Genomic DNA, 22,412 nt, shown 5'->3' with positions numbered 1-22,412 from the left:
TTGGCAGCAGCTGTGTGCAGCGTGGTGCCTGGAGCAGACTTCTTTAAGACGGGTCCTGCAGCCGTGTCCAACCTCAGTGGGAAATAATACTGGGGCCAATTGGAAGAGCAGGGCCTGTGGGGCTCTTTCGTCCTGGAGACACCTGACATCTGTTCCTTCTGTGGCACCCAGGCCTTTCCGGGGCTGGCCCGCCCTGCTCCCAGCCTTCTTTACTGCTGTTCCACTCGCCCTCCACACGCCTGCGCGGCTTCCCTGTCTTCCCACTGCCTTCTGCATGGACGCCCTCCCTTCTCCCACGTCCAGGGCCACCTGCCCCTCTGTCTCAGTTCTGGGACCTGCTCCTCCAGGCGGCTTTGACTCTCCCTGTTGGAAGTGGCCTCTCCGTCTGTGGCGAGCCTGGATACTCTGCATCCCTGCCCAGCCGGGGCCCATGCACACCCCACTGGATGCTGTAGTCGGAGGGTACATTCTGCCTCCACCGTCAGGGAGGGACGGGTAGAGCCGTGTGGTCGCAGTGACAGCCACCCAGCTGGAGCCGGCGGAGGCAGAGAGGCCCACGGCAAGTGGAACAACCGAATCTCAGGAAGTGCGAGGAGGATGCCGTGGGGTGCAAGGGGTGCAGCTGGGGCTTTCTCTCCAGCTCCAGCCTCTGTCCCTGGCTGTTGGCCACCTCACTCTCTGCAGACCACTCAGCCTCATGGCAGTAGGTCAGCCAGGGCAGCTCCAAAGCTTTCTAGTTGACCACCCTATGCAAGATTCCACCCCTGCTCTGTTCGTATTAGAAAAATCCCAGGGAAGGGCTCTGATTGGCCCATTTGGGCTAGATGCTCACCCCTGGACCAGTCAGGTGTGGCTGGGAGGCAGGTTGTCCAAGAACAGGTGCTCCTGGCTTGGCCATGGGGAAGGGAGTTTCTGGGGACAGGGAATGGAGGGCTGGGCAGACCGTAAATGCCCACTCCACACCTGTGCCAGACCTGGCCAGACCTCCCACTTCTCCACGTGCCAAAGGCTGCCCCCAGCGGCCAGCTCAGCGGCACAGGGTGTAAGGAAGGCAGGGAAGGTGGGTGTGGAGAGGGTGGGTGAGACCAGCTCTGGGGAATGTGTTTCTGGAACTTGCTGTGAGACAGGTGGGACTGGAGACTTCTTTCTGAATACTCTTGCATCTAATCTTCTTGATAATCCTTCCAGGCGAGTAAAGATTCTCTATTTACTCAAGGTCATGCAGCCAGTAAGCCAAGAACTGCTGAGTGCTGGGCTGCCAGGCACAGGGACCCTCCCAGGGAGGCACCACCATTATCCTCCCTCTACGGAGCGGGAGAATGAGGCACAGAGAAGCTAAACGACTCTACCAGGGCCACGTGGTTAACTGGGGGTCAGACCTGGATTCAAACCCAGGACTGTTTGATATCCCAGCCCTACGCTCTGAAGACGAAGCAGCCGAGATTTTAACCTTGCGGCTCTGCGGCCTTTCAAAACTTCAAGGGCTGTAGGGCAGTGGGGAGGTGGAGTCGGACTTTTCTCCAAATCCTGGGGTCACACTGGAGCAGTCTCCTTAGAATTCTTGTTTCTACTGCCCTAGAGTTTTCTCTGCCTCCGTATGTTAAAAAGAAAGAAAACAATTTAACGACAACAACACAGAAAAACTTAGATCATTTAAAAAAAATACAAAAAAGTCTGACTTATGTGAAATTTAATTTAATTTATTTTTATACCAGCAGCTGTCAGTTCAAAGAACAACAACAAAGTAGCCATCTGTGCTTAATTTCATCAATCCGCTGTCGATGGTCACGTGAGTGTGGCTTTGGACTGAGGCAGAGCACGTGGCCAGATCTCAGTCCCCCACGGGCCCTCCGTCCAGGCAGGGGGAGGGGTCCTGGTGGCCAGCTTAAGGGGGCTCTGTGCAGGGAGTGGGGGGTGGAGCACAGCCCCTGGGCACTCAGGGCCGGACCTGTCACCAGCAGGAGAAACCGGCCGTCCGCCTTGGCTTTCCACCTTTGCTCAGCCCCTCATATTTCATTCCCTCCTCATGCCACTGGGGGGTGGGCTTTTCACCTGAAAAGATGGGGAAACTGAGTCTCAGAGGGGTCTCTTGCCCAAGCTGAGATACAGATTCACACCCCCGTTCGTGATACCCCCAAACCCATGTTCTCCCTACACCGTGGTGGCCTCCCGAGCTTGAAGCCAGGGCAAAAAATCTCTGGGGCTAGATTCCTGTCCACAGGAATTCTTGAAATCGGAGAGAGACCAGGGCCCAAGTAGGAGAGGGGACCCTTCCAGTCGCAGGCAGGGCCGTGCCCGCCTGCCAGGCTGAGGTGGGCGTGCGCTCACTGCTCTCCCTGCCGGCCTCTGCACAGCAAGGAGAGGCGACACTTGCAGACCGCAGCTGATGTCTCCCGGGCTAAGCCCCTCCATGGATGGATGCATACAGCCCTCTGTGAGGCAGGTGGGACTTGGTACGTGGGTGGAGTCCGGGTCCACTCTTGGGCAGTACTCTCCTGCCCAGAGGCTCACGGTGCTCACCCAAAGCCCTAGAAACCCGTCCAGAAGACCCTAACTGCAGCGCTGCCTCTCAGGACCCCGGGGATCGGCCAGACAGAGAACACGAGGCCTGAGAAGGGGAGGGGCCTTCCCCGGGTCACACAGGGTCAGCGGCGGAACCGGCCTGGGACCCAGGTTTCCCCGTCTTGACGGTGCAGCCCCAGGCTTTGCACTGCAGGGCCAGCTTGTCACATGCCACTGCGGCCTGTCCTCTCTGAACAGCGCTGGGGTTGCGGGGCTTCCCGGGGCCCCATTTCTTTGTGATTCAAGGAAAGCACCCTGAGCTGGAATGGACCCCTTCCCCTGGGCAACGTGGCAAAGCCCCCCTCCCTGCTAGAGAAAGACCCGGACCCCAACACAAACTCAGTAAGAATCCCCAGTTGGGATTCCTGGGCAAATCACAGCTTTATTTACTGCTGAATTAAAAGAAGTAAGAGTGAGCAAGTCAGAATCATTAAAATATAGATCACTAAAGTCACATTTTTCGATTTGCTGTATTAAAGGGGAGGAACATGCCAATTGGCTTGTCATCTTCTCATTAAATAACAGATGGCAGCTGAGTCACCGCTCCCGGCAGTCAGGACGACGCTGGCCCGCAGGCTCCCTCGCTGGGGCCCAGCCACCGGGGACTGAGAGGCCCGTGGGGGGCAGCGGAGGAGGGAGTCTCACCTCCTTCCGCCTCTTCCTCCTCCCTCCAGCCCCATCCGCTTCCCGTCCCCACCTCTGAAGCTCTGCACAGCCCATCTGTTCCCCTCTCGCTCACTTGACAAACCATCCCGGCACCCCCCATGTGCCCAGCCCTGTGGCGGGCTGGGGATGCAGCCCCTGGGACCATGGGGGCCCCAGCCTGGCCAGGGAGTCAGAAGATGGGCAAGAACAGGGAACCCAGAAGTCAGGTTCTGGACAAGGATGCCCAGGGGCTGTGGGGACCCAGAGAGGCGCCTGTCCCAGCCTGAGGCGAGCAGGGCCCAGCCCTACACAGAGCATGGGCAGGGGGTTCTCCTCCCAGAGGACCACTGAGGCAGGCCAGCCCTGAGAACTCTACCTCCTCAGAGGTCTGGGTGGCCCTGCCTGGAGTCAAATCCTTGCTGCCAAAGGCCTTGCCCCGGGCCCTCCCTCCCCCACCCCCCATCTTCCACCCACCCTCCATCCCCTTCCACAGATGCCTGCCGGGCGCAGGGCTGGGCAGAGGCCCTTCCAGGACCTCGCGTCCACCGCAGACATGCCATTTCTGGCCGGCCTATAGATGGCACGTCCCTCTCCGTGACCTGCTGGCTTTCTCTGCCATTGCTGCTGGCCCCACTGCTGTCAACGTCTCCTTCTGGGCAGTGTGTCTCAAACCCCACCCCACGGCCGGCACCCTCTCTAGAGTGCGGGCAGGGCTGCAGGGCACCCGGGCAGGGGCGAGGGCGAGAGGGCTGCGGTGGGGTGACGTCTCCAGGAGCAATCCCAGGGGTGGGGTTCCCAGCTCTCATTCCCTGGTCTCTCCTCACAGGTGGCACAGGCTGCGTTTGAACCCGTGCCCCACAGGCCGAGAGGCCTTTGCTGTCGCAGGACAGGAGACTGTGTGGCTCTGAGGGCAGAGGCCGTAACTCGTCTCTGTCGAATTCAGAAGGAAATAACAGGCCGTGTGCAAACAGCCGGCAGCGCTCACCGTAGCGTGTGCTCTGGGAGCAAGTGCAGCTTAGTAGGAAAAACCTGGCTTTGGAATCCCAGCTGCGTTTCAATGTATCAGACACTCATTCTTTAAGCACTTTAGAAATAGTTATTGTTTCCTCCCCGGTTCTAACTCCGAAGCCGGCGTTGCGATGGGTTCTGCTGGGGCCCAGCGTGGGGGCCGGGCACGGCCCTTACTTCCCTGCCCTCAGCCTCCTCCCAGGCCGGCGGTGGGGTCGGGCCCTGCAGCTGGGCGTGGTGAGGATGGCACAAGATGGGCGGGGGCCTGGCCCGGGGGTGGGGAGCGCTGGACAACAGCACTTGTACCCTCCTGTTTGAACTGTGGGTTTCCAGGCTGCGAGCCCTCCGGGGTGGGGTGGCATTCAGAACGTCCGGGCCACCAGGCTCCCTCAGAAGCCCCGCTTTGGGGCGTGGGGATCCAGATGTTGCCGCTTCTCCATGGCAGTGATTTTGCCCTGAGAGCAGGCGCCGTGAGGCGTGTCTGACACTGCCGGTCATCAATTGGTAACGGGGCAGTCGCCTTAGACACCTCCTGCCTGAGAATTCCTGTCCGACCTGAAACTCTGGGCTGCCTGCCCTGACCTTCACAGGCCCCTCTTGTCTGCGGGATAAATTATGAAATTCTTTGCATTTTTTGTGCAACAACATCTGGTCTCCCCGATCTGCAGCCGATGATGAATGGGTGCTGAGGTCTCTTTCCTGTCTACCCTCGCCGGCCTGCATTTTCCACCCGTTTGAAATCAATATTCTCAGGTGTCAACTGTGACATGTGCTGTGCACCGCGCCACGGTCCAGGTTTTCTCCCGGCAGCTCCACGGCCGGCACACGCCCTGCTGGCTCAGCCTGCAGGATGATTTCTGGGATCCCGGCCGCCTGCCCTCGGAGCAGCTCTGTGCTGGTGGGCACGTGGTTCCCCCCATTCTCCCCTCGCCCAGATGTGCCATGGACACCTTTGATTCAGCATGTCCGAAAAACACAACCCCACTCCCCAGACCTGCCCTGCCCGGCTTTCTGATCTCTGTGAAGGTCCCCACCACCCACCCAGTCACCCAGCCACTCTAGCCTTATGGACTTACCTCCCGAAACATTCTAGAACTCTCTCTCTTGTTCCCACACTCCCGCTACTGCCCATGAAGGCCGTTGGAGTAACTCTTGGGCTCCATGCCTGCCACCTTGCTGCTCTCCAGGGCCTCCTCCGGACAACCTGGAGAACCACCTTTCCGTGACACAAGTCTGGGAACTTTGCCCTCCCTCTGCCTCCCCTTGTCTGGATACCCCCACCCCAACTCTGCTCGGCACCTGGCACCCGGCCCGCAGCAGGGCACTGCTGCCTCCTCCTGGCTGGAAATGCTCTTTCTGCTCTGGTGTCGGACACACTTCAGTGACTCCTTTTGAACCTCGGTCCTCCCCAGACTTAGTATTTCTTCCATGCCTTGTACACGCCTCTGCTGCAGAATGGGCGGGGAGGCGTGGCTGGGAGAGGCTTTCCCAGCTCCCTCCGCATCCCGGGGGAGCCTCACGGCCACTGGGATCCGAGGGACTCGGTCACTTGCAAGCAAGGAGCGGAAGGGCCGGGCTTCCCAGCCTGTCTCTTGCCCTCTCCTGGCCTCCATGCCGCGGCACCGGCACCCGCAGCAACCCCCGTGGAGAAGGCGCTGGAGCCGCCAGCCCGCAGGAGTCGGTGTCTGGATCAAGACTTAGGGGAGGGCTGCCCACTGCCCAGAATGGCCTGGCGGCAGCTTTTCATAAGCAAGAGATAAACGTCCAGCTGCACATTTCGCCTTTGCTTATAGCAGCCCTGGCTACCATTACCCTGAACCAAGGGTCAGCGAGCCACGGCCCACGGGCCAAATCCGGCTCACCGCCTATTCTTATAAATCGGGTTCTACTGGTGCACTCACCCATCCATTTGCATCTTGTCTGTGGCTGCTGTCACACTATGAGCGGAATGGATGTGACAGAGACTGTGTGGCCTGCAAAAGCGAAGATATTAGTTCTTTGCAGAAGAAGTTTGCCAACTGCTGCTTTAAACGAACACCCGTCTCTGAGTTGTTGGTGGCCGCATTTGACGCCTCTACCTGGCGGTTGTGGGTTTGTCTGATTCACCTACATAAAGCACCTAGCATGTGTAGGTTCACGGACGGTGCTCAGAGAGTTGCTCTTGACTGGCACATTGTGGATGAGTGGCCCAGTAAGAGTATCAGCTTCCTTCACTTAGACGTAGCTCGGAATATCTGATACTTGCTGCGGGCTGAGTCCCCAAGCTGCCCCCAGCCCCGCAGGTCAGAAAAGGTAAGAGTGAAGCCTTTCTTCTCACCTTCGTCCAGAACTCTCCCAGAAGCCTCGAGAATGTTGCACGCTCCCGGCTCAGAGGCAGCAGATGAGGGTGCCCAGGGCATTCAGGGGTGACCTGCAGAAGCCTCTCGGGGGTGAGGCCAGGTAGATGGGCTGTGTGTGGTCGAAGGGCCCTGGACAGGAAGGGAAAGTGGTGACACCTGCGCTGCCCCACAGCTGTTGTTCTTGTGCATGAGCTTACGCCACACCTCTCCAGGGGAGTCCTTGAAATACTGAAGTCGGGTACGTGTGCCCTGGGTGACTTTGCAGGGGCTGTGGGCCCGTGTGAGTGGGTAGGTGCAAGAAACAGCACGACATAGGACCCACGTCCGTTCACTAAACAAATACATCAGTGGTGCTTGGGACAGCCTCTGGGTCTTGTGCAAGGCGTCTCGGGGCAAAGTAAAGCGGGGCTGCCCTTGCTCTCCTGACCCCAGAGTCCAGTAGGAGGTCAGGCCAATGGTCAGTGGTTGCCTTTTGGCTTCATCCATCTCCATTCCTGCCAGGAACCCCGTATTTGGGGGAAAAAAAAGTCTCCTAAACACAATAAAATTTTTTGGTAATATTTGCTTTACTCTCGGGGATACATATAACTGCTAGTGAGTGGGTGTGACGTAGATGATGTAGCCAGACTGATGAGTCCAAAGCGTGTGTTGCTCTAGTTGGTTAGTGAGGCTGGAGCACGGGTTAAAATCAAATTTCCATTCAGTCCCTTGGAATATGCAGTAATTTCCCAGTCCCTCTCTTACCTCCGTGAGGGGCTTGGCGTCGCCGGGCAGCCTGACTCGCGAGGCCCGTGTGCAAAGAGCCCAGCTCCTGGGGCAGGAAGAGGTGCGGGGAGCGGAGGGTGGCCCGTGGCTCGTGGTGGGGGCTGGGAATTGAAAGAGCAGAGTCAAGAACGAGGTTAGGAGATGGGTGCGCCAGGGTGTCATGAGACATCCTTCTCCTTTCAGGTAGTGAACCATCCAGACCCAAGTACGTGTTCTGTTTCTCCCCGCTGAGGTCCCTGATTACCTTGGGGACAAACACTCCCTGGCTTCTCTGCCTCTGCCTGGGCCTGTTAGAGCCTCTGACCCCTCCTTCACCGTCTTCTAGAATGCTCCAGCCCCTCCCTCCTTGGAGCCCCTCTGCTGTGCTGGGCTCAGCTGCTGTCCCCTGGGCAACACCTGGGCTCTGCCAGCTCTGAACCCGGAACGTCTCTCGCTCTTCGCACCCACCCTGTTCACGCACCTGGACTTCCTTGGCTTCCCCGTCCCGGCCCTACCGAGACCTGGGGGGGTCTCTGCCCTGCCTTGTGAAATGGTCAGTGGCCACCCCCTCCCACCCTCCAGGAACCCCATCACGGTTTCTGGGAACCCGACCAATGTCACCAGAATACTGCCTCAACCCCCATCACATTCCATGGGACAATACCAAACATACCAAACCCTGACAAAATTCCACAGTATTCTACAAAGTCTTGTCTTCTATCATCAGTATGGCCCTAGAGGATAGTCCTCTAAGAGTTAAAAATATATAGTGGCTAAATAGGGTGGTGGAGTCCAAAGGGACAGGTGGCCCAGGATTCACGCTTCAAACTCCATGGTTTACAACCGGAGTGAGCCAGGATGGACACATGAATGGGCCAAGGCCAGGGTGAGCAAAACAGATGCCTCCTCTGGGAACATTTCGTCATCAGCATGGCACTTAGAGTCCAATAAAACACCAAGGTAGCAACCTCGTGGGAAATCCTAGACACTGTCGCACAGCGAACTCTCTCCTTCCTCCCGGACGGCTGAGTTTGAGAGGGAGCCGGGACTCCAGCAGCTCACTGTGCCCCGCACGGGCTCTGGGATCAGAGGACTTAGAAACCCAGCACCGGCCCGGCCACCCTTCTGGGGCGTCTGAGGCTCAGGTGAGAGGGTACCTGGTTCCTAGAACTGGCAATACAGGAGCCGCAAGGAGTCTTCGGGGTCATCTAGTGGTCCAGCCTCCCGTGGGATCAATGAGAAACTGAGGCCAGAGAAAAGCAGCTCCCCCAAGATCACAAGCCTGGAGTCTATGACTTTTGATTCTCCATCCAATTAACTAAAAGTGCAATTTTAAAAATGCCCACCTGTGCACGGTGCTTAGTGTCTGACAGCTGGCAAAGCATTATGCTTCGATTCCAACATGATTCTATGAGTTAGGATGGGGACTTGCATTTTCATCTTGCTGACGAGGAAACAGAGGCGTGGAGAGGAGAAATGGCCACTTGGAGACTGAAGTGGAGGCTCTGATACACAGATGTCCTGGATGTCATGGTCCCCCCTCCCTCCCTGCCCTGCCCATCTTTCCCTCATTAGGCTTGCACCCATGTCTGCTGACCTCTGCTGGTGCTTTGAGATCGGCTGGTCCAAAGTTCTCGTGTCGTGGGTCGGGAGCACAGGCTCTCAGGGACGTCGTCTGACCTGCCCGAGATGCCTCAGGTTTCTGGGTCAGGTCCTTGGGTGCTGGGGCTGTGTTCTTTCCGTCAATCCACATGTCCAGCTCCATCTCTGGTGGTCCCGCAGAGCAGCAGTGGAGGACTTTGGAACACTTGGCTTGGCGCTTTTTTCAGGACAAATTAATGTGCCCATCACTCTTGTGCCCACGTGGTCCCACCTCCTCATGCTCCTCTGCTCATGTTGGCCACGTTTGCATTTCTGCCGATTCCTCCATTTGCTCAATTAAGAGCCGGGCTCCAGGGGTTGAGGCAAAACTCTTGGGGGTGACAGTCAACAGAGGTCCCCTTGCTGGGCTCTGCTTCCTTGGGGACTGGCTTATCTGTTTTCCCACCATCTTCCTGGTGGGAAGGCAGAGGAGTTCATTCACTCACATCTGCAGCTCCGATGTGCTCTCACGGTTATCTGCCTCGCAGGCTCCTGAGAAGGGACTCTGTCACTGTGTCACCTTCTGACAAGTCCTTACCTCTCTGGTCTTATTCCTCATCTGCAAAGTAAGGTTCTGTGTGTGTGTGTGTGTGTGTGTGTGCCTGCACACATACATGAGTCAACCCTAAGTACCCCTCCAGGTTTAATAGTTTATGGTACCGGCTCTTTCCATATCTAGGATAAAAGTGTTCCGCCAGTGGGGGCGTCTCCTCACGGGCAAATGTGTTCCAGTGTTGCCCCGTCACACCTTTCGGTGAGGATTCTCCGGCAAAAAGAAGCTTAGGTCCCACGGACGTTGAGACCAAATTCGACTTTGCCACACGCAGCCGATGCTTGCTCTTCAGCAGCTCGGGATAAAAAGTGAAGACACGTATCTTTCCGTATTGAAATTAATCACACTCAAAGCCCGTCATCCCAGTGGGTCCTGGAGTGACAATGTCATTCTTCCCTCCCACTGGCCACTACCCGAGGACTCAGCAAAGCATGGCCCTGTCTCCCTGTCTCTGACTCAGACAACTCCCCCTGAGGCCAGAGGTCTTCCTAACAGCTACTAGAGAAGGATGGTCCCACAACAGAATTGGTGCAATCCCAGTCGCGGCTTTTTAAATGATCCTTTTTGTGCCACATGGCTGAATCAGACTGTTCTGGAAACAACCCCCCACCCACCGGTAAGAAATCCAATATCACCTGGCAAGATCTCTTGTGCCTCATCATGCTTTTCTCCTTCAGAAGTCCCTGGAATCTTCTCCTGCCAGTGGCTCCTTAGATGGATTTTTAGCTCACACATTACTAAAACAACAACAACAATAAAAAACCACTACATTTTCTAGTTTACTTTGCAGCTAAGTGAATAATTTCTGGCCAAGGAAGTATAAGCGGAGTGTCTTGTGGGACTTCCAAGAGGTCTTCTCTAAAGAGTACGAGCATGCCCTTCTTTGTTCCTTCCTCTCTCCTACTACCAGGAACATGGATGCAATGGCTGGAACGCTAGCAGCCACCTTAGATCATGAGGGTTGCACTTCAGCAATGGTGAAGCAATGAGCTGGAAAGAGCCCAGCTCCTGATGGCCCTGTGTCCTTCATATCAGTCCTGTATTTCCTACTTCTGTGTCTCTGTAATGTGAAAGAGAAATAAACTCCTCTTGTATTTGAGTCGTTTTTATTTTGGGTTTTCAGTCACATGTGGTTGAACATGATCCTAACTGATATGCCAAGCAAGCTTGATTTCTAAACAGAGAGAAACTCTGAGGGTATTTGCAGACCTCATATGTTCCTTTCCCTGTGGCAGCTATAGAGCCTGTCTTCTGTGAGGGGACACACAGATCCTTGTGTACCTTGCTTAAGAACAAGAGACAATAGTTACAATCTGTTAATCCCATCTGTTTTCCATAAGAGGGAAAAATAGTTACGTGGTGGTGACAGAAATCCTAGGCCACATAGAGGGGTCTCCCATGAATCTCCTATGACAGCAACATGGAGGACTGAGGGTACACAAAGAGGAGACACTTGTGGAACCTACTTACAAGGGATTTATTACGTAGCACTGGCAGAGTTTGCAATTTTCAAAGCCCATTTTAATTCATTGTAACCACATTAACCCCAGCTCCTCTTTCTCCTACCAAGTACTCCAATGACAGAATTATTATCTCCATTTTACAGACCGTGAACTTGAGTCTCAGGAGGTGGCAGGGCTTGCCCAGGTGGTAAATGGTTAAGCAGGTCTGCCCAGCTCTGTTTTGTCGTGTTTTCTCTTAGTGGAAGAAGAACAATCTAGCAACCAAATTTCCAAGACTTTCCAGAAAATTCCAAGTTTATCACATTGTTTTTTTTTTCCCCCTCCCAAAGCACACTTGTTGTAGACAGATCCCACACACTAAGTTCCAACTGGGAAAATATATTGGTCATTGGGAAAATACTTTTTAAAATCATTGTCATGCAAAGTGACAAGTGTTTTGAGAAGGATGGAGAAAGCGTTGGGAGCTTTAGAAGACTTCCTGGAGCAGGTGATCTTTGATCGAAGTATGGAAATAGCACTGACCTGAGATGGAGTACTGTCTCTCTCGAGGTAATCAGAGAGTATGTGATGAGAGGAGGTGATGGTGAGGAGTCGCCATGGAAGGTTAAGAACATTCTGGGAAGAGGAATCAGCACGTGAATTACAAAGGCAAGGGGCTCAGGTATATATACCCGAAACACACACACACACAGAACATGAGAGCAAATATATGTTAGGCTAATCTAAATGAAAAAAACAAACAAGATTTTCAGGTGTTTTTTGTTTTGTTTTTTTAAGAGACAGTGTCTCACTCTGTCACCCAGGCTGTAGTGCCGTGTCGTCATTATAGCTCACTGCAGCCTCGAACGCCTGGGCTCCTCCAGTCCTCCCACCTCAGCCTCCTGAGTAGCTGGGAACACAGGCATGTGCCACTACACCTGGCTAATTTTTAAAAAATTATTTTTTCAAGACAGAGTCTCACTATAGTTGCCCAGGCTGGAAGGTTTTCAATATTATTAATAGACTAAGTAGATTCCAACAGAAGGCAAAAAGGACTGTTTGAACGGAGTAAAGGTATAACCCAAAATGTAACCTCAAACCTTATAAAGCAAAGCTATTAGAAATATCTGGAGAAAGTGGTAGAAATTCTTTGCAAGGAAAGCTTGAACACACAATCTTTAAGCAATGAGAAGTCAACTGATAAAAAATAAGCTAATGGAGATTTTAATAGTATAACCAGTAAGGTGCTTCCCTTTGTGCACGGGAGAGCAGATACCTCTTATTTTCAAGCATCCACGGGACACTGGCCAGAACTGAGTATATACCTGTCAGAAAAATCCTACTGTTGTCCAAAAGACATAAATTTCACAGATCACATTTTCTGATCAAAATAAAATTAAACCATAAGTAACTGTAAAATTTTTTAAAAGTCTTCTTAAAAGCTATTGGAACATAGAAGAGCAAAATGCAATTTAGAAAATACTTGGAAAGTAATGAAAATAAAAACGTTATACCTTGGAGGAATAAAGCTGTTTTCCAAGGCAGATGCAGAGTATTGAGTGCATTATTTATAAAAAGAAAAAAGCAAGCGAGCAAGCTAAAGCATGATGATTTAAGTATTCAATTCAATAAATTAGAAAAAGAGGAAAAAGCAACTCCAGTAAAACAAAAAGGGTAAAGCTAAAGCCAATGCAGTAGAAAACAGCTGACAAATAAATGTGAGTTGATTTGAAAATTAAAGAAAATTTGATAATCTGGTGATTCTAGTTGAAGAAAAAATTACAAAATGTAAATAACACAGCAAAGGGAATATAATTTCACAGAGCAGGTTTATAAAAGGAATAATATATCTATATATATCAATAATTATGCTAATGCTTTGAAAATCTCAATCAAAACAGACAATTATCTGGAACACTATAAATTATCAAAAATCTCAAGAAGATATCAAAAACTTCAGTAATTATATAACACACTAAAATTACCATGAAAATACTTTTTAAAGAAGGTTGTAGGCCAGGTAGTTTTAAATGTGAGTTATTTAGAATATTCAAGGAACAAATTTTTATTTGTTCCTTTATATTATATTTATTTATTAATATTTATTTACATATATTATAAATCTACATGTATGTAAAGCATAACTCTTCCAAAGCATAGAAGATACCAAAAGCTACCCAAATAATCTTGCAAAGTTAAATAATCTTGCTACTAAAAATCTATCAAAGCTAACCCCCAAATAAAACAATTGGCCCATCTCATTTATGAACACAGATACAAAAATTCTAAATATTTCTTCTCTGGTGATGTCCAAAAAAAAAAAAAAGAAAGAAAGAAAAGAACAAAAATAAAAAAAGGGAGAAAAAATAAATAAATAATATACTTACAAGTCAAATTCAATAGCATGTTAATTATTCATCAAAGTCCCATAGACTTTGTCCCAGGAATGCAAGAAAGGTTTAATGTTAAAGAAAATCTATTAGTAAAAGAAATCACATCAATAGGTTACATAAGAAAAAACATACATGATTATTTCAATAGATGCCTAAAGGCATTTGATCAAAATGGACATTTATTCCCATTCTTAAATAACATCATTTGATGTAGGCTGGTTCATACAGTGTGCCGGCCGCTATGCTAAGTACTTGACTCGGTTTATATTATTAAATATTCACAGTGACAACTTGAGTTGGGTCCATCCGCCAACATAGGACCGATCCCTCCACCTGTCCGTTAAGTCCTACCTGCTCCTCTTCTCACGGACCTCACGTGATCAATCTCCTGCACACTCGCCTCCTTCCGCCCCCACAGCCGGCTCCGTCCCACTAATATTTAAATAAACTTAAGAACTTTCAAAAAACTCTCCCTTGGTCCCATATGACCTCCCCATGACCCCCCGTCTTCCTCCTCCCCTTTGCAGCTGAACTTGAAAGTCTTTACACTCTTCCAGAATCTTCTCTGGCCACCGGTGACCTGCATGTTGCCCAGCCCACTTGACTGGTGTCAATCGCATCGCACTCGAGGTGACGCTCCCTAGGGCTGAGTGACAAAGGACGTGTGCGAGTGGGGGAGGCTGGGCTCTGCTGGCAAAGATGCGTCCCCAGTCCAGTGGCTTCACGAAGACGGCAGAGCTGTGTTTCCCGCTGTCGTCCGGGGGAGATGTCTAGCTTGGTGGGCAGCTCCGCTCCCGGCAGTGACTCAGGGATTCAGGTTTTTCTTGCATGGTGCCTGTTATTAAGGACAACAATCCCTCCTGTACAGATGGTGTTTTTCCGTTTTACAAAGCGTGGACATTTTACAGAGCACACGAGCTATTTGTTATTATTCCGCTTTTGCAGAGAACGCGAACCCAGAGGTGCCAGCAAACAGGCAAGCCTCACACAGCTAGAGAGGGGCGGAGTCAGGCCTGGCACGCGGGTGCTTCCTCCAGCTCCAGGTCCTGCCTGCTTTTGCTTGGCTCACACCGTTTCTGGTGGCAGGTCGCCTCTCACAGGCTCACCACGCTGCCTTCCACAACCCCAGGTCAGAGGAGCCTGCCAGCAGGTGCTTTCCTTAGGCTGGAGGCTCGGAAAATCTCCCTGGCTCCTGGCACTCTCTTCCCACCGCCCTGGAGCTTTTCCAGTGTGCCCGGCAGCCCCTCTGGTACACATGCAGGGTCCTGCCAAGAACCTTTCAAATGTTCCCCAAGAAAAGGCCAGGCCCGTTCACTGGGCTCCACGCTGGCCAGACACCACCCTCTTACATGCTGCGTAGAAATAAAGCGCGGAGGTGACAAGCACTTGGAGGAGTTGAAATGTCAGCGCGACACCCTGAAGTCTCCTCCGAGTGTGTGACTCGGAGACGGTAAAGGTTGCCCAGAAAGCAAACTGTTAGAGAGGAACCGAGGAAGGTTCCTTGTCCGGGTTCTCGGAGCCAGCAGCTCCAGAAGAAACGGTTCTGCTGCCAGGAGCCCACCCCGACTCGCAGGCAAGCCGGCGGCGCGCCAGGCGCCTGGCTCCCCAGCCCAGCGCTCCAGCCCTGCCAAGGCACTTGTGGCTCCCAGGAGCTCGGGCCCTCACCTCGGCGTCCCCTTCCGGAACGGCCTCCTGCCTTGCTCTCTGCTCTCACCCCAGGCAGCCTCCCCCAGACCTTGCGCTCCTCGAGGGCAGAGACAGGATCTTGTGTTTCGATGCCCTCAGGACCTTGCTGGGGTTCCGGCACAGAGGACGGGCTCAATCAATATCTGTCCAGTGAACAAATGACACTTCCCGGAGCTCTGCATTCTGGGTGACCCAGAGGCCAAACCTCATGTCCTTTGCACTGCCTGCTGGCAGCCTGGAGAAAAGGCCACCCGTGTCCAGGTATCATAGGCGAGGACAGCGGGCACGGAAAGACAGCTGGATAGGGTGGGCCTCCTGCTTGCCCCCAGTGCCGCTGCCCCACTGGGCCAGGAGGTCCTTATCTGCAGGGGATGGGGGTGGATGACCTCTAGGGCCTGTCCCAGGGCCAGCTCTGTGCTGTGGAGCGTGTGAATCGCTCTTCTCACGGGTATTGTCACAAAAAGCCTTGCCATGGCCTTTTGGTCTCCCTTTGGGTTTGACTTCTCCCAGCCTTGACTGTGGCTGCCCCCCGGGCCCTCCTGCCACGGCTTTTTGCAGACCTTAGAAGGCCCTGCCGGTGAGGAGCCCTGAAGCCTGACTCGTTGGCTTCACAGAAAACCCACCTGGTGAGTCCATGTCTGTGTGTCATGTGTGTGTGTGTGTGTGTGTGTGTGTGCATCGGCATGTGCCTGCCTGTGTGTGTGTGTGTGTATGCGTGTGCAGGTCCTGCCTGGGGCTTGTTCAGAAGCGAGAGGAGGTGTGTTGGTGGGCAGGTGAAGGCCTCGGTAAGCAGACATCCTGCCAGCATCACTACTCACCTTTCCTTTTTTATCCATTTTCAAGTATCGATCGTCATGTCTGAAAATGCTGGAACGGCAGCCGCGGTTCTCTGAGCCAAAGTGCCGTGTGAACTGTGAAAACTGTCTACCCCGTGTGGGAGGCGGAGATGGTTTCCTATTTTAATCCTCTCTGAGACTCCAAAGGTTAGTGGTTTGCGTAGATCAAACCGCAGGGTCACGCTCACGAGCCCTTTGCAGATGTCCTGGGTGGGGCTGCCTGGCTGGCCGGGGAGACTCCTGAGCGGCCCGGTGACCCTGTGAGAGGACGTTCGTGACTCTGTGTCTCCTCCAGCATTAGAACCTTAGAGCCGCAGGGAACCTTAAAACACCCCAGGAACGGTAGGGGAAATGGACAGTCAGTGAGTGGGAGTGACATGCCCAGCGTCACACAGGAATCTGCTCAAGGTCACACCCATGTGTCCAGCCCCCAAAAGGGTGTGAGGGGGAGGGCTGAGGCCCTTGGGGACGGTGGGCAGAGCCGGGAGGCAAAGGCCAGGGCAAGGAGATGGGGTTTCCCATGGGCAGTGGGAGCCATGGATGGTTTATGAGCAAGAGAGGGACACGCTCTCTGGCTTATTGTGGGGAACTCATCTGACTTCCGCCTGGCGCAGAGTGGAGCGCCGGGGCAGGAAGGTGGGACAGGGCTGGGGCCGGGGCTCCAGGGCGGCCTTCACAGCAGTCAGGTGTGCTGGAGAGTCAAGGGATGGGGGCCTGGGCTCCCGCAGGCAGGGAGGGGCGGGAAGGGCTGTCTGGGTGGAAGAAACAGTGCGTGCAGGCCGTGGGGGTATCCAGAGGGGCCTGGGGGACGCCAAGTGTTCTGGCGTGTGGTGCAGTGGTGGGGGCATGGACGCTGAGAAGCCAGGTGGCCCTGAGAGTGGACAACCTCTTGGCCCCTCTCCCCGAAGCCCGGGTGTGCCCTAGCCGCTTGGGATGGGGAAGGACACCCGTGGCACTGGAGGGGGTGGATTGCCAGGGCAGGGAGAAGCACAGCTGGGGGTGGCCGGGAGCAGGGGAGCCCATTCTCCAAAGGTGCCCCCTTTTCAGTGGGGGTCCAGGCGGTGAGAAGGTGTAAGAGGAGCCGGTGAGATGCCGGATGTGGGAAGGGAAGGCAGGAGGTGGCCCAAGGTGGGCCCCCATCACCCCTCCCACCTGGGAGGAGGTGGGGCTGGGGCCAGTGGGGCCAGAGAGATGACCAGCTGGAGAGGCCCTAACCTCTCCCGCAAAGTCCGGTGATGGCTGGGGGCAGCGCCCAGCATGCCACGGTCCAAGCCCTGGACTCTCTTGGCTGCAACCGACAGTGGGGTGGAAGACCCGCTCCCATCTCTCCCATGAGCTTACGAAGGGACCTGTGGGATTTCAGATTCAGGGTGGTGACAGGGTCTGTCCTAACCCCAGCCCTCCCCCACCAGGTGTGGCAGTTTGATGCCATCTCTGCCGGAGCTGCCCCCACCCCATGCCCCCTCTCTGTCTCTCTCAGATGGCCCTGAGCACGGCGCATTCTCTGAGAACCAGCAGTGCATGTGTCTTGTCCTATTTGTTCTGCGGGGGGACGTCACCCCTGCAGGCTCGGTCTTGGGCACATCCCCCACCTGGCTGCTTTTTGAGGATGGCGTTGATGGCTCCATTTTGTAGATGGGGACACTGAGGCCCAGAGAGGTGAGTCACTTGCTGAAACAGCACAGCTGGTAAGAGGCAGAGCGCGGCCAACACACCTCCCCAACAAAACAGGTGAACCTGCCCTTTAGGAGTGTGGGCCCTGGCGCCAGACCCCCTGGTTCAAATCCCACCTCTACCCCAGCCTGCCGCCCAGCCGTGCCTCTGTCTGCTCATCCCTCAGGAGAGGACGGTTCTCGTGCCCACCTGCTGGGCAGGTGAGTGAACGGAAAGTGTCAGAGGACGCCTGCTACGTTCCAAATGCTCAGCCAATGTTGCTGTTGTCTTCAGCATCTGACTCAGGACCCCCTTCCCTGAAGGCAAGATGTCAGCGTATCTCATTGAGCACTTTCGATGAGCGTCCATTCCTACCAAATTTCTACCCAAATGTGTATTCATTTGTTGAGGCTGCCGTAACAAAGTACCGCACAGTGGGCAGTTTAAACAATAGACACTCGTTTCACAGCTCTGGAGGTTGAGGGTCTGAGGCCTGAGATCAAGGGTCAGCAGGGCTGGTTCCCTCCGAGGCTCCGAGGGAGAGCCCGGCCCTGCTCCTCTCCTGGCTTCTGGTGGCTGCCGGCAATCTTTGACATCGCTTAGCTCAGAGATGCACCCCTCCGATTTCTGCCTTTATCTTCACGTGCCACTGTCCCTGTAGACTGTGTCCAAAGTTCCCCTTTTATAAGGATGCAGCCATATTGGATTAGGGCCCACCCTGGTGACCTCACCTTACCCTGATCATCTGCAGGTGTGTCAGCCTCTGCCGGTGAACTCTCACAGTGTGGCGGGAAAATGAGACACGACAAACGCAGGTGTGAGCTGGGGCAAGGTGTGCCCCGAGAGAGGGCTGCAGTGTCCCCCGCCCAGGAGGGGGAAGCATGGCTGTGCCCATTTCTGGGCCCCAGCGGCCTGGTATGCAATAGGCGCTCACTCCTTTTTTGCTGGTGGATGAGTGAATGAGAATAGATTAGCAGAAGCCTAGCAATGTCCTGCTCAGAGCTGTCTGAGAAGGACTGAAGCCACTTAAAGGGACAGAAAGGAATTTCTTGCCCCCAGGCTCCAGCTCCTTGGGTGTTGAAAGATCACATTCCTGCAGTTCGTCTCCTCTGTCTACTTGGGCCTCCCTTCATCCAGCACAGAGACCCAGGGAGATGCTGGCAACATGTTAGGGCTTGGCGGAGGGGGTGAGCTGGCTCCACGGGCAGCCTGGATTCCAGAAGCTGCCAAAGTCAGCTTGATGTATGTTTGGTCTCAGCATAGACTCTTCCTGTCATCCAACTGTCCTCGTCTCAAAACTGGAGGCACAGTCCCCTTGAAACTGATGTCTGGTGTTCCGGAGCCATGTGACTAATAGTTACTGGTGTGTAGGGTCACCACGCTGGGAAGGTAAAGCTGTCCGTGGGGCCCACGCAGGGCGGACGTGGCTTTGCAGCCGTGGACCTGGGGGGGGGGTTGCCTTCCTTCTCCCTGCGTGGGCCGCCCCATTCTCACCCCGTTGAAGCTGGTGTCTGGGCGGCTTTGCGGGGCAAAAGTCCCGTGATGGGGCCACAGAGTTCTTCAGCTGGTTCAGTGGCCAGAACAGGGGTCTGCCTGCCTTTGCAGTTCTGGGAAGCCACTTTCCCTCTCTGAGCCTCAGTTTCCCCACTGGTAAAGCATGAACTAAGATATCAGACTGAGGTGATGTATTGGAATCATTCCAGTTTGAAGTTTAGGGCTTGGATGAATTTAATGCTACTGTGGAGGGTGTGAAGACCTCACACGCTGTTCTTGCGGAGAGTCTGGTCGTGACCTGTCATTTCGGGGGAGCCTGGTGCTGATGCTGAACCTCATAGCAGGTGAGGTGGGAGGAGTCGACTGTGCACCCGTTCTCTGCCTGCCCAGCAAGGACCGCTTTGTGCTGTGTGTGGTGTGGACAGGAGACAGAGGCAGGTCACATAGTTCCCCAGCTCCACGCCTGTCTACCTCCAGCCCTTGCTCTCCGTCTGCTCCCTCTATGCACAACACAAATAAAACGGCAGCATTTGTGCTCCAGCCAATGTCAGGTTCAACTAGCTCCTTTTGGCGTTAGCCAGAGAGGCATGGCCGACATCCAGTCTTGGAAGACCAAACCACCCTTTCCAACCTCAGCACCACTAGACTGGCATCCCAGAAAGTCAGCGTTTGTGAGCATTTCGAGAGTGGGGTCATCACACTCTAGACGCCATCAATGGGCAAACCTTTGTCGTTTGTTGAACACATGGATGAATATTTATTCTGGGGCAAATTGGATATTAGCGGAGTCTCTCTGTCCTCCCGATCTTGACTCTAGCCAGATTATCTGCTTTATCCAGAAATAGAATCCCAGAATTTTGGGTGGAAGACCACACTTTAGGTTGACAGGCAGGCCCCTGGCCGCGAGGAAGCCCGCTTGAGAGGTGGCAGTGGATCGCTCAAGGTCCCCGATAACCTTCCAAGGCAGATGGGGCCCAGCCCAGCTCTCAGTCCAGGTCACACCCCCTACGGCCACCAGGCACAGGCCGGGCAGGCGTACCTGCTGGGGTTTGAGGTTCACAGTTGCACTGGGTGGCCGTGACACCAGTGTATCACTGAGGGCCCATCAGGCCCTGGGCTCATGGCATCTGGCCTGCGGGAGCCTCAGGGGCCACACGGGTGCCCTGGAGGAGAAACCCAGAGCACTCCAGCTGCCAGTCGGGAAACAGGAGCCATGAGCACGATGCTGGGACACGGATAGATTGTGCTCAGTCAATACAGTCTGGTTCAAGAGCCGAACCCCAAGTGAACGAAGCACTTCAGTCCAGGAGAGGAGAGAGGAGAAGAGGGTTCTGTCTCGGGAAAGGCTAAGGTGGGAAGCCCCCCAGGGGCCTGGCTCACACAGTGGGGCCACACGGAGAATGATTCGTGCAGAGAGGAGGGCAGGGCAGGAGGGCTGGCCCTGTGCCTCGTCTCTGTCCATCCTTCTAAATCCGAAGAAAGTGAAGGAATTGGAAGGAAAACAATGGTAGAGAAAGAAGATGCGGCCACGGTGTGGAGGTGCACAGTGTGTGCAGCGACGGCTGGGGCACCCTTAAACTGCACACTCGTTCGTCAGGGATCTGAAACGCACATTTGACTGGGCATCCTTTTAGCTTTACTTCCTAAATCTGGCAATTCACACGGAGGGGATGGGGTGATGGTGCTGCCAGGACACCAGGAACCTTTGTGGCAGCTTCCCACGCTGCCCGAGACGTGGGCTGAGGCGTGACGCTGGAGTGCAGGCCAGCGGGACTGTCGTGGGTCCAGGTCAGCAGGCGCCAGGATGCTGAGCTCCCATTTGGGCTCTGGGCAGCTGTGCTAGTTAATTTTACGTGTCAACTTGTCTGGGCCCCAGGGTGCCCAGATAGGTGGCCAAATGCTATCCAGGTGTGTTTCTGGATGAGATTAGCCCTGGAATCTGCAGACTGAATGAAGCAGACCGCCCTGCCCAAGGAGGCGAGGCCTCATGCAATTAGTTGACCTGAGAAAACCAAAAGGCTGACCCTCCCCCTAGTAAGAGAGAATTCTCCCCACCTGACGGCCTTGGAACTGGGACATTGGCTTTTTGCCACCTTCAGACTTGAATGGAAACATCAGCTCTCCCCGGGTTTCCAGCCTGCTGACCTTGGGACCTGCCTGCCTCCAGAGTCACAGTTCCGTAACTGTGAGAGTGAGCCGATTCCTTTATGCGTGTGTGTGTCCCATTGGTCCAGTTTCTCTGAGGAGCCCTGACTTGTACGGGGTCTGAAGCTCCCGTCCCTGACAGCTCTGCCAGCTGCAGCTGTCCCCATGGCCGGCACCACAGGCCTCACGCGCCAGGCACAGGTAGCCTCGCCCGGACGGCGGAGGCGCTGGGTGCACCTGGCGGGGGCCCAGCCACGGGCGTTTGCTGCCTGCCTGTGCGGTGACATGGAGGGCGCCTGGGGCCGCTTCGGGAAGGAAACAGACCGAGTTTTCAGGAGGGAGAAGTGCTCTTTGTTTCTTCTGAAATTCACCGAACGGCACAAATCTGCTTTTTAAAAGCAGGGAAATGCCATGTTCCAGGAAGGAGGCATTTATTAGGTGCACCGTGCCATTTCGGTTTTTTATTCCTACGAGGACCTCAGGAGCTCAGGATTGGATCACTCTGGTCCTCTGTTTATGCCACACGCTCACGACTGGCCTAATGTTTATTCTTATGTGTGCAGGTAAATGATAAACCCCGAGAACCCACCACCCCACACGAGAGCCAGAATGCTGCCGAGAACTTGCTTCTATGGAAGGCCTCTCTCCCCTCACCCAGTGACCATACTCCTCAATCTTGTATTTGAATTAAGAAAGAAAATTACAGTTTTTCACATGTAAATACTAGAAAAATATGTTGTTTAGTTTCACTTTTAAGAAAAACTTTATTAAAAAAAAAATCTATGTCTTTTCATCTTCCCTGGGACGGCATGGAGTCAGGCTTGCCATGCCCATTTCACAGATGGGCAAGCAGAGGCCGGGCCCAGCAAGTGGCCGAGCTGGGATCTGAGCATTAGCCTGTGTGGTTCCAGGGTCGCCCCTGCAGCTCTGGGCAGCTGGTCCCCGGTCAGGCCCTGGGCGGGCCAGGGTCTGCCTTGCTCAACACAGAGCCACCGGGCCCAGCACGTCGAGGGTGCCCAGGGAATGTTTGTTGAGTCAAATCATTCCGATATATGTACACACGTCAAAATATCACATTGTACTTCATAAATATATATATAATTCTTATTTGTTAATTAAAAACAAAAAGCAAAAAGTATTCGTTGAGTAAACAGACATCCTTCCCTATAAGTCTATACTGAAAACAAGGGGCCTTGTAGGGACCACCCTTAGGAACACGGGCAAAAGGTGTTTGAACTGTCCGCATAACAGCTGACACAAAATTTCCCAGT

At 54.0% G+C, this 22,412-nt stretch overlaps 1 protein-coding gene and 1 long non-coding RNA gene across 9 annotated transcripts; one reads left to right on the top strand and one right to left on the bottom strand.

Moving 5' to 3' along the window:
• Nucleotides 1-1,976: 1,976 nt before the first annotated feature.
• Nucleotides 1,977-15,891, bottom strand: LOC138396351 (serine/threonine-protein kinase LMTK3-like). 8 transcript variants are annotated; one of them, XR_011235695.1, is made up of 10 exons: nt 14,993-15,124; nt 13,322-14,162; nt 11,478-11,570; nt 8,896-10,229; nt 7,299-7,420; nt 6,533-6,683; nt 6,117-6,188; nt 5,515-5,660; nt 5,292-5,419; nt 1,977-2,052 (listed from the first exon to the last, which is right to left on the bottom strand). XR_011235695.1 is itself a non-coding variant. In XM_069489570.1 (8 exons), the coding sequence occupies exons 4-7, from the start codon at nt 9,061-9,063 to the stop codon at nt 6,153-6,155; spliced, it is 477 nt and encodes a 158-aa protein (XP_069345671.1). In that variant the 5' UTR covers nt 9,064-10,229; nt 11,478-11,570; nt 13,322-14,162; nt 14,993-15,124; the 3' UTR covers nt 2,896-5,419; nt 6,117-6,152. The 8 variants fall into 8 exon arrangements, 1 of the variants encoding a protein (XP_069345671.1); XR_011235697.1 differs by lacking the exon at nt 1,977-2,052 and adding an exon at nt 8,645-8,742 and having other exon boundaries at nt 2,896-5,419; XR_011235698.1 differs by lacking the exon at nt 1,977-2,052 and having other exon boundaries at nt 2,896-5,419; nt 8,896-9,498; nt 9,600-10,229.
• On the top strand, nt 15,218-22,184 carry LOC138396379 (uncharacterized). Its single transcript, XR_011235701.1, has 3 exons — nt 15,218-15,639; nt 15,857-15,996; nt 21,705-22,184. It is a non-coding gene; the product is annotated as an uncharacterized lncRNA (long non-coding RNA).
• Nucleotides 22,185-22,412: the final 228 nt, after the last annotated feature.

This window comes from Eulemur rufifrons, chromosome 2, assembly GCF_041146395.1.
Source record: "Eulemur rufifrons isolate Redbay chromosome 2, OSU_ERuf_1, whole genome shotgun sequence".
Classification (NCBI taxonomy): domain Eukaryota; kingdom Metazoa; phylum Chordata; class Mammalia; order Primates; family Lemuridae; genus Eulemur; species Eulemur rufifrons.
Note: the sequence above shows the minus strand (reverse complement) of the source record. Positions and strands in the feature narration are given on the sequence as shown.

Bases quoted from the DNA above. Each gene is read 5' to 3' on its own strand.
- LOC138396351 (XM_069489570.1), bottom strand. From the start codon at position 9,063: ATGGAGCTGGACATGTGGATTGACGGAAAGAACACAGCCCCAGCACCC. The intron at 7,421-8,895 runs GTCAGCAGACAT...TTCAATTCCCAG, and splicing joins ATCTCAAAGCACCAGCAGAG to CCCCCACCACGAGCCACGGG. The intron at 6,684-7,298 runs GTAAGAGAGGGA...CTTCCTGTCCAG, and splicing joins ACGCCAAGCCCCTCACGGAG to GGCCCTTCGACCACACACAG.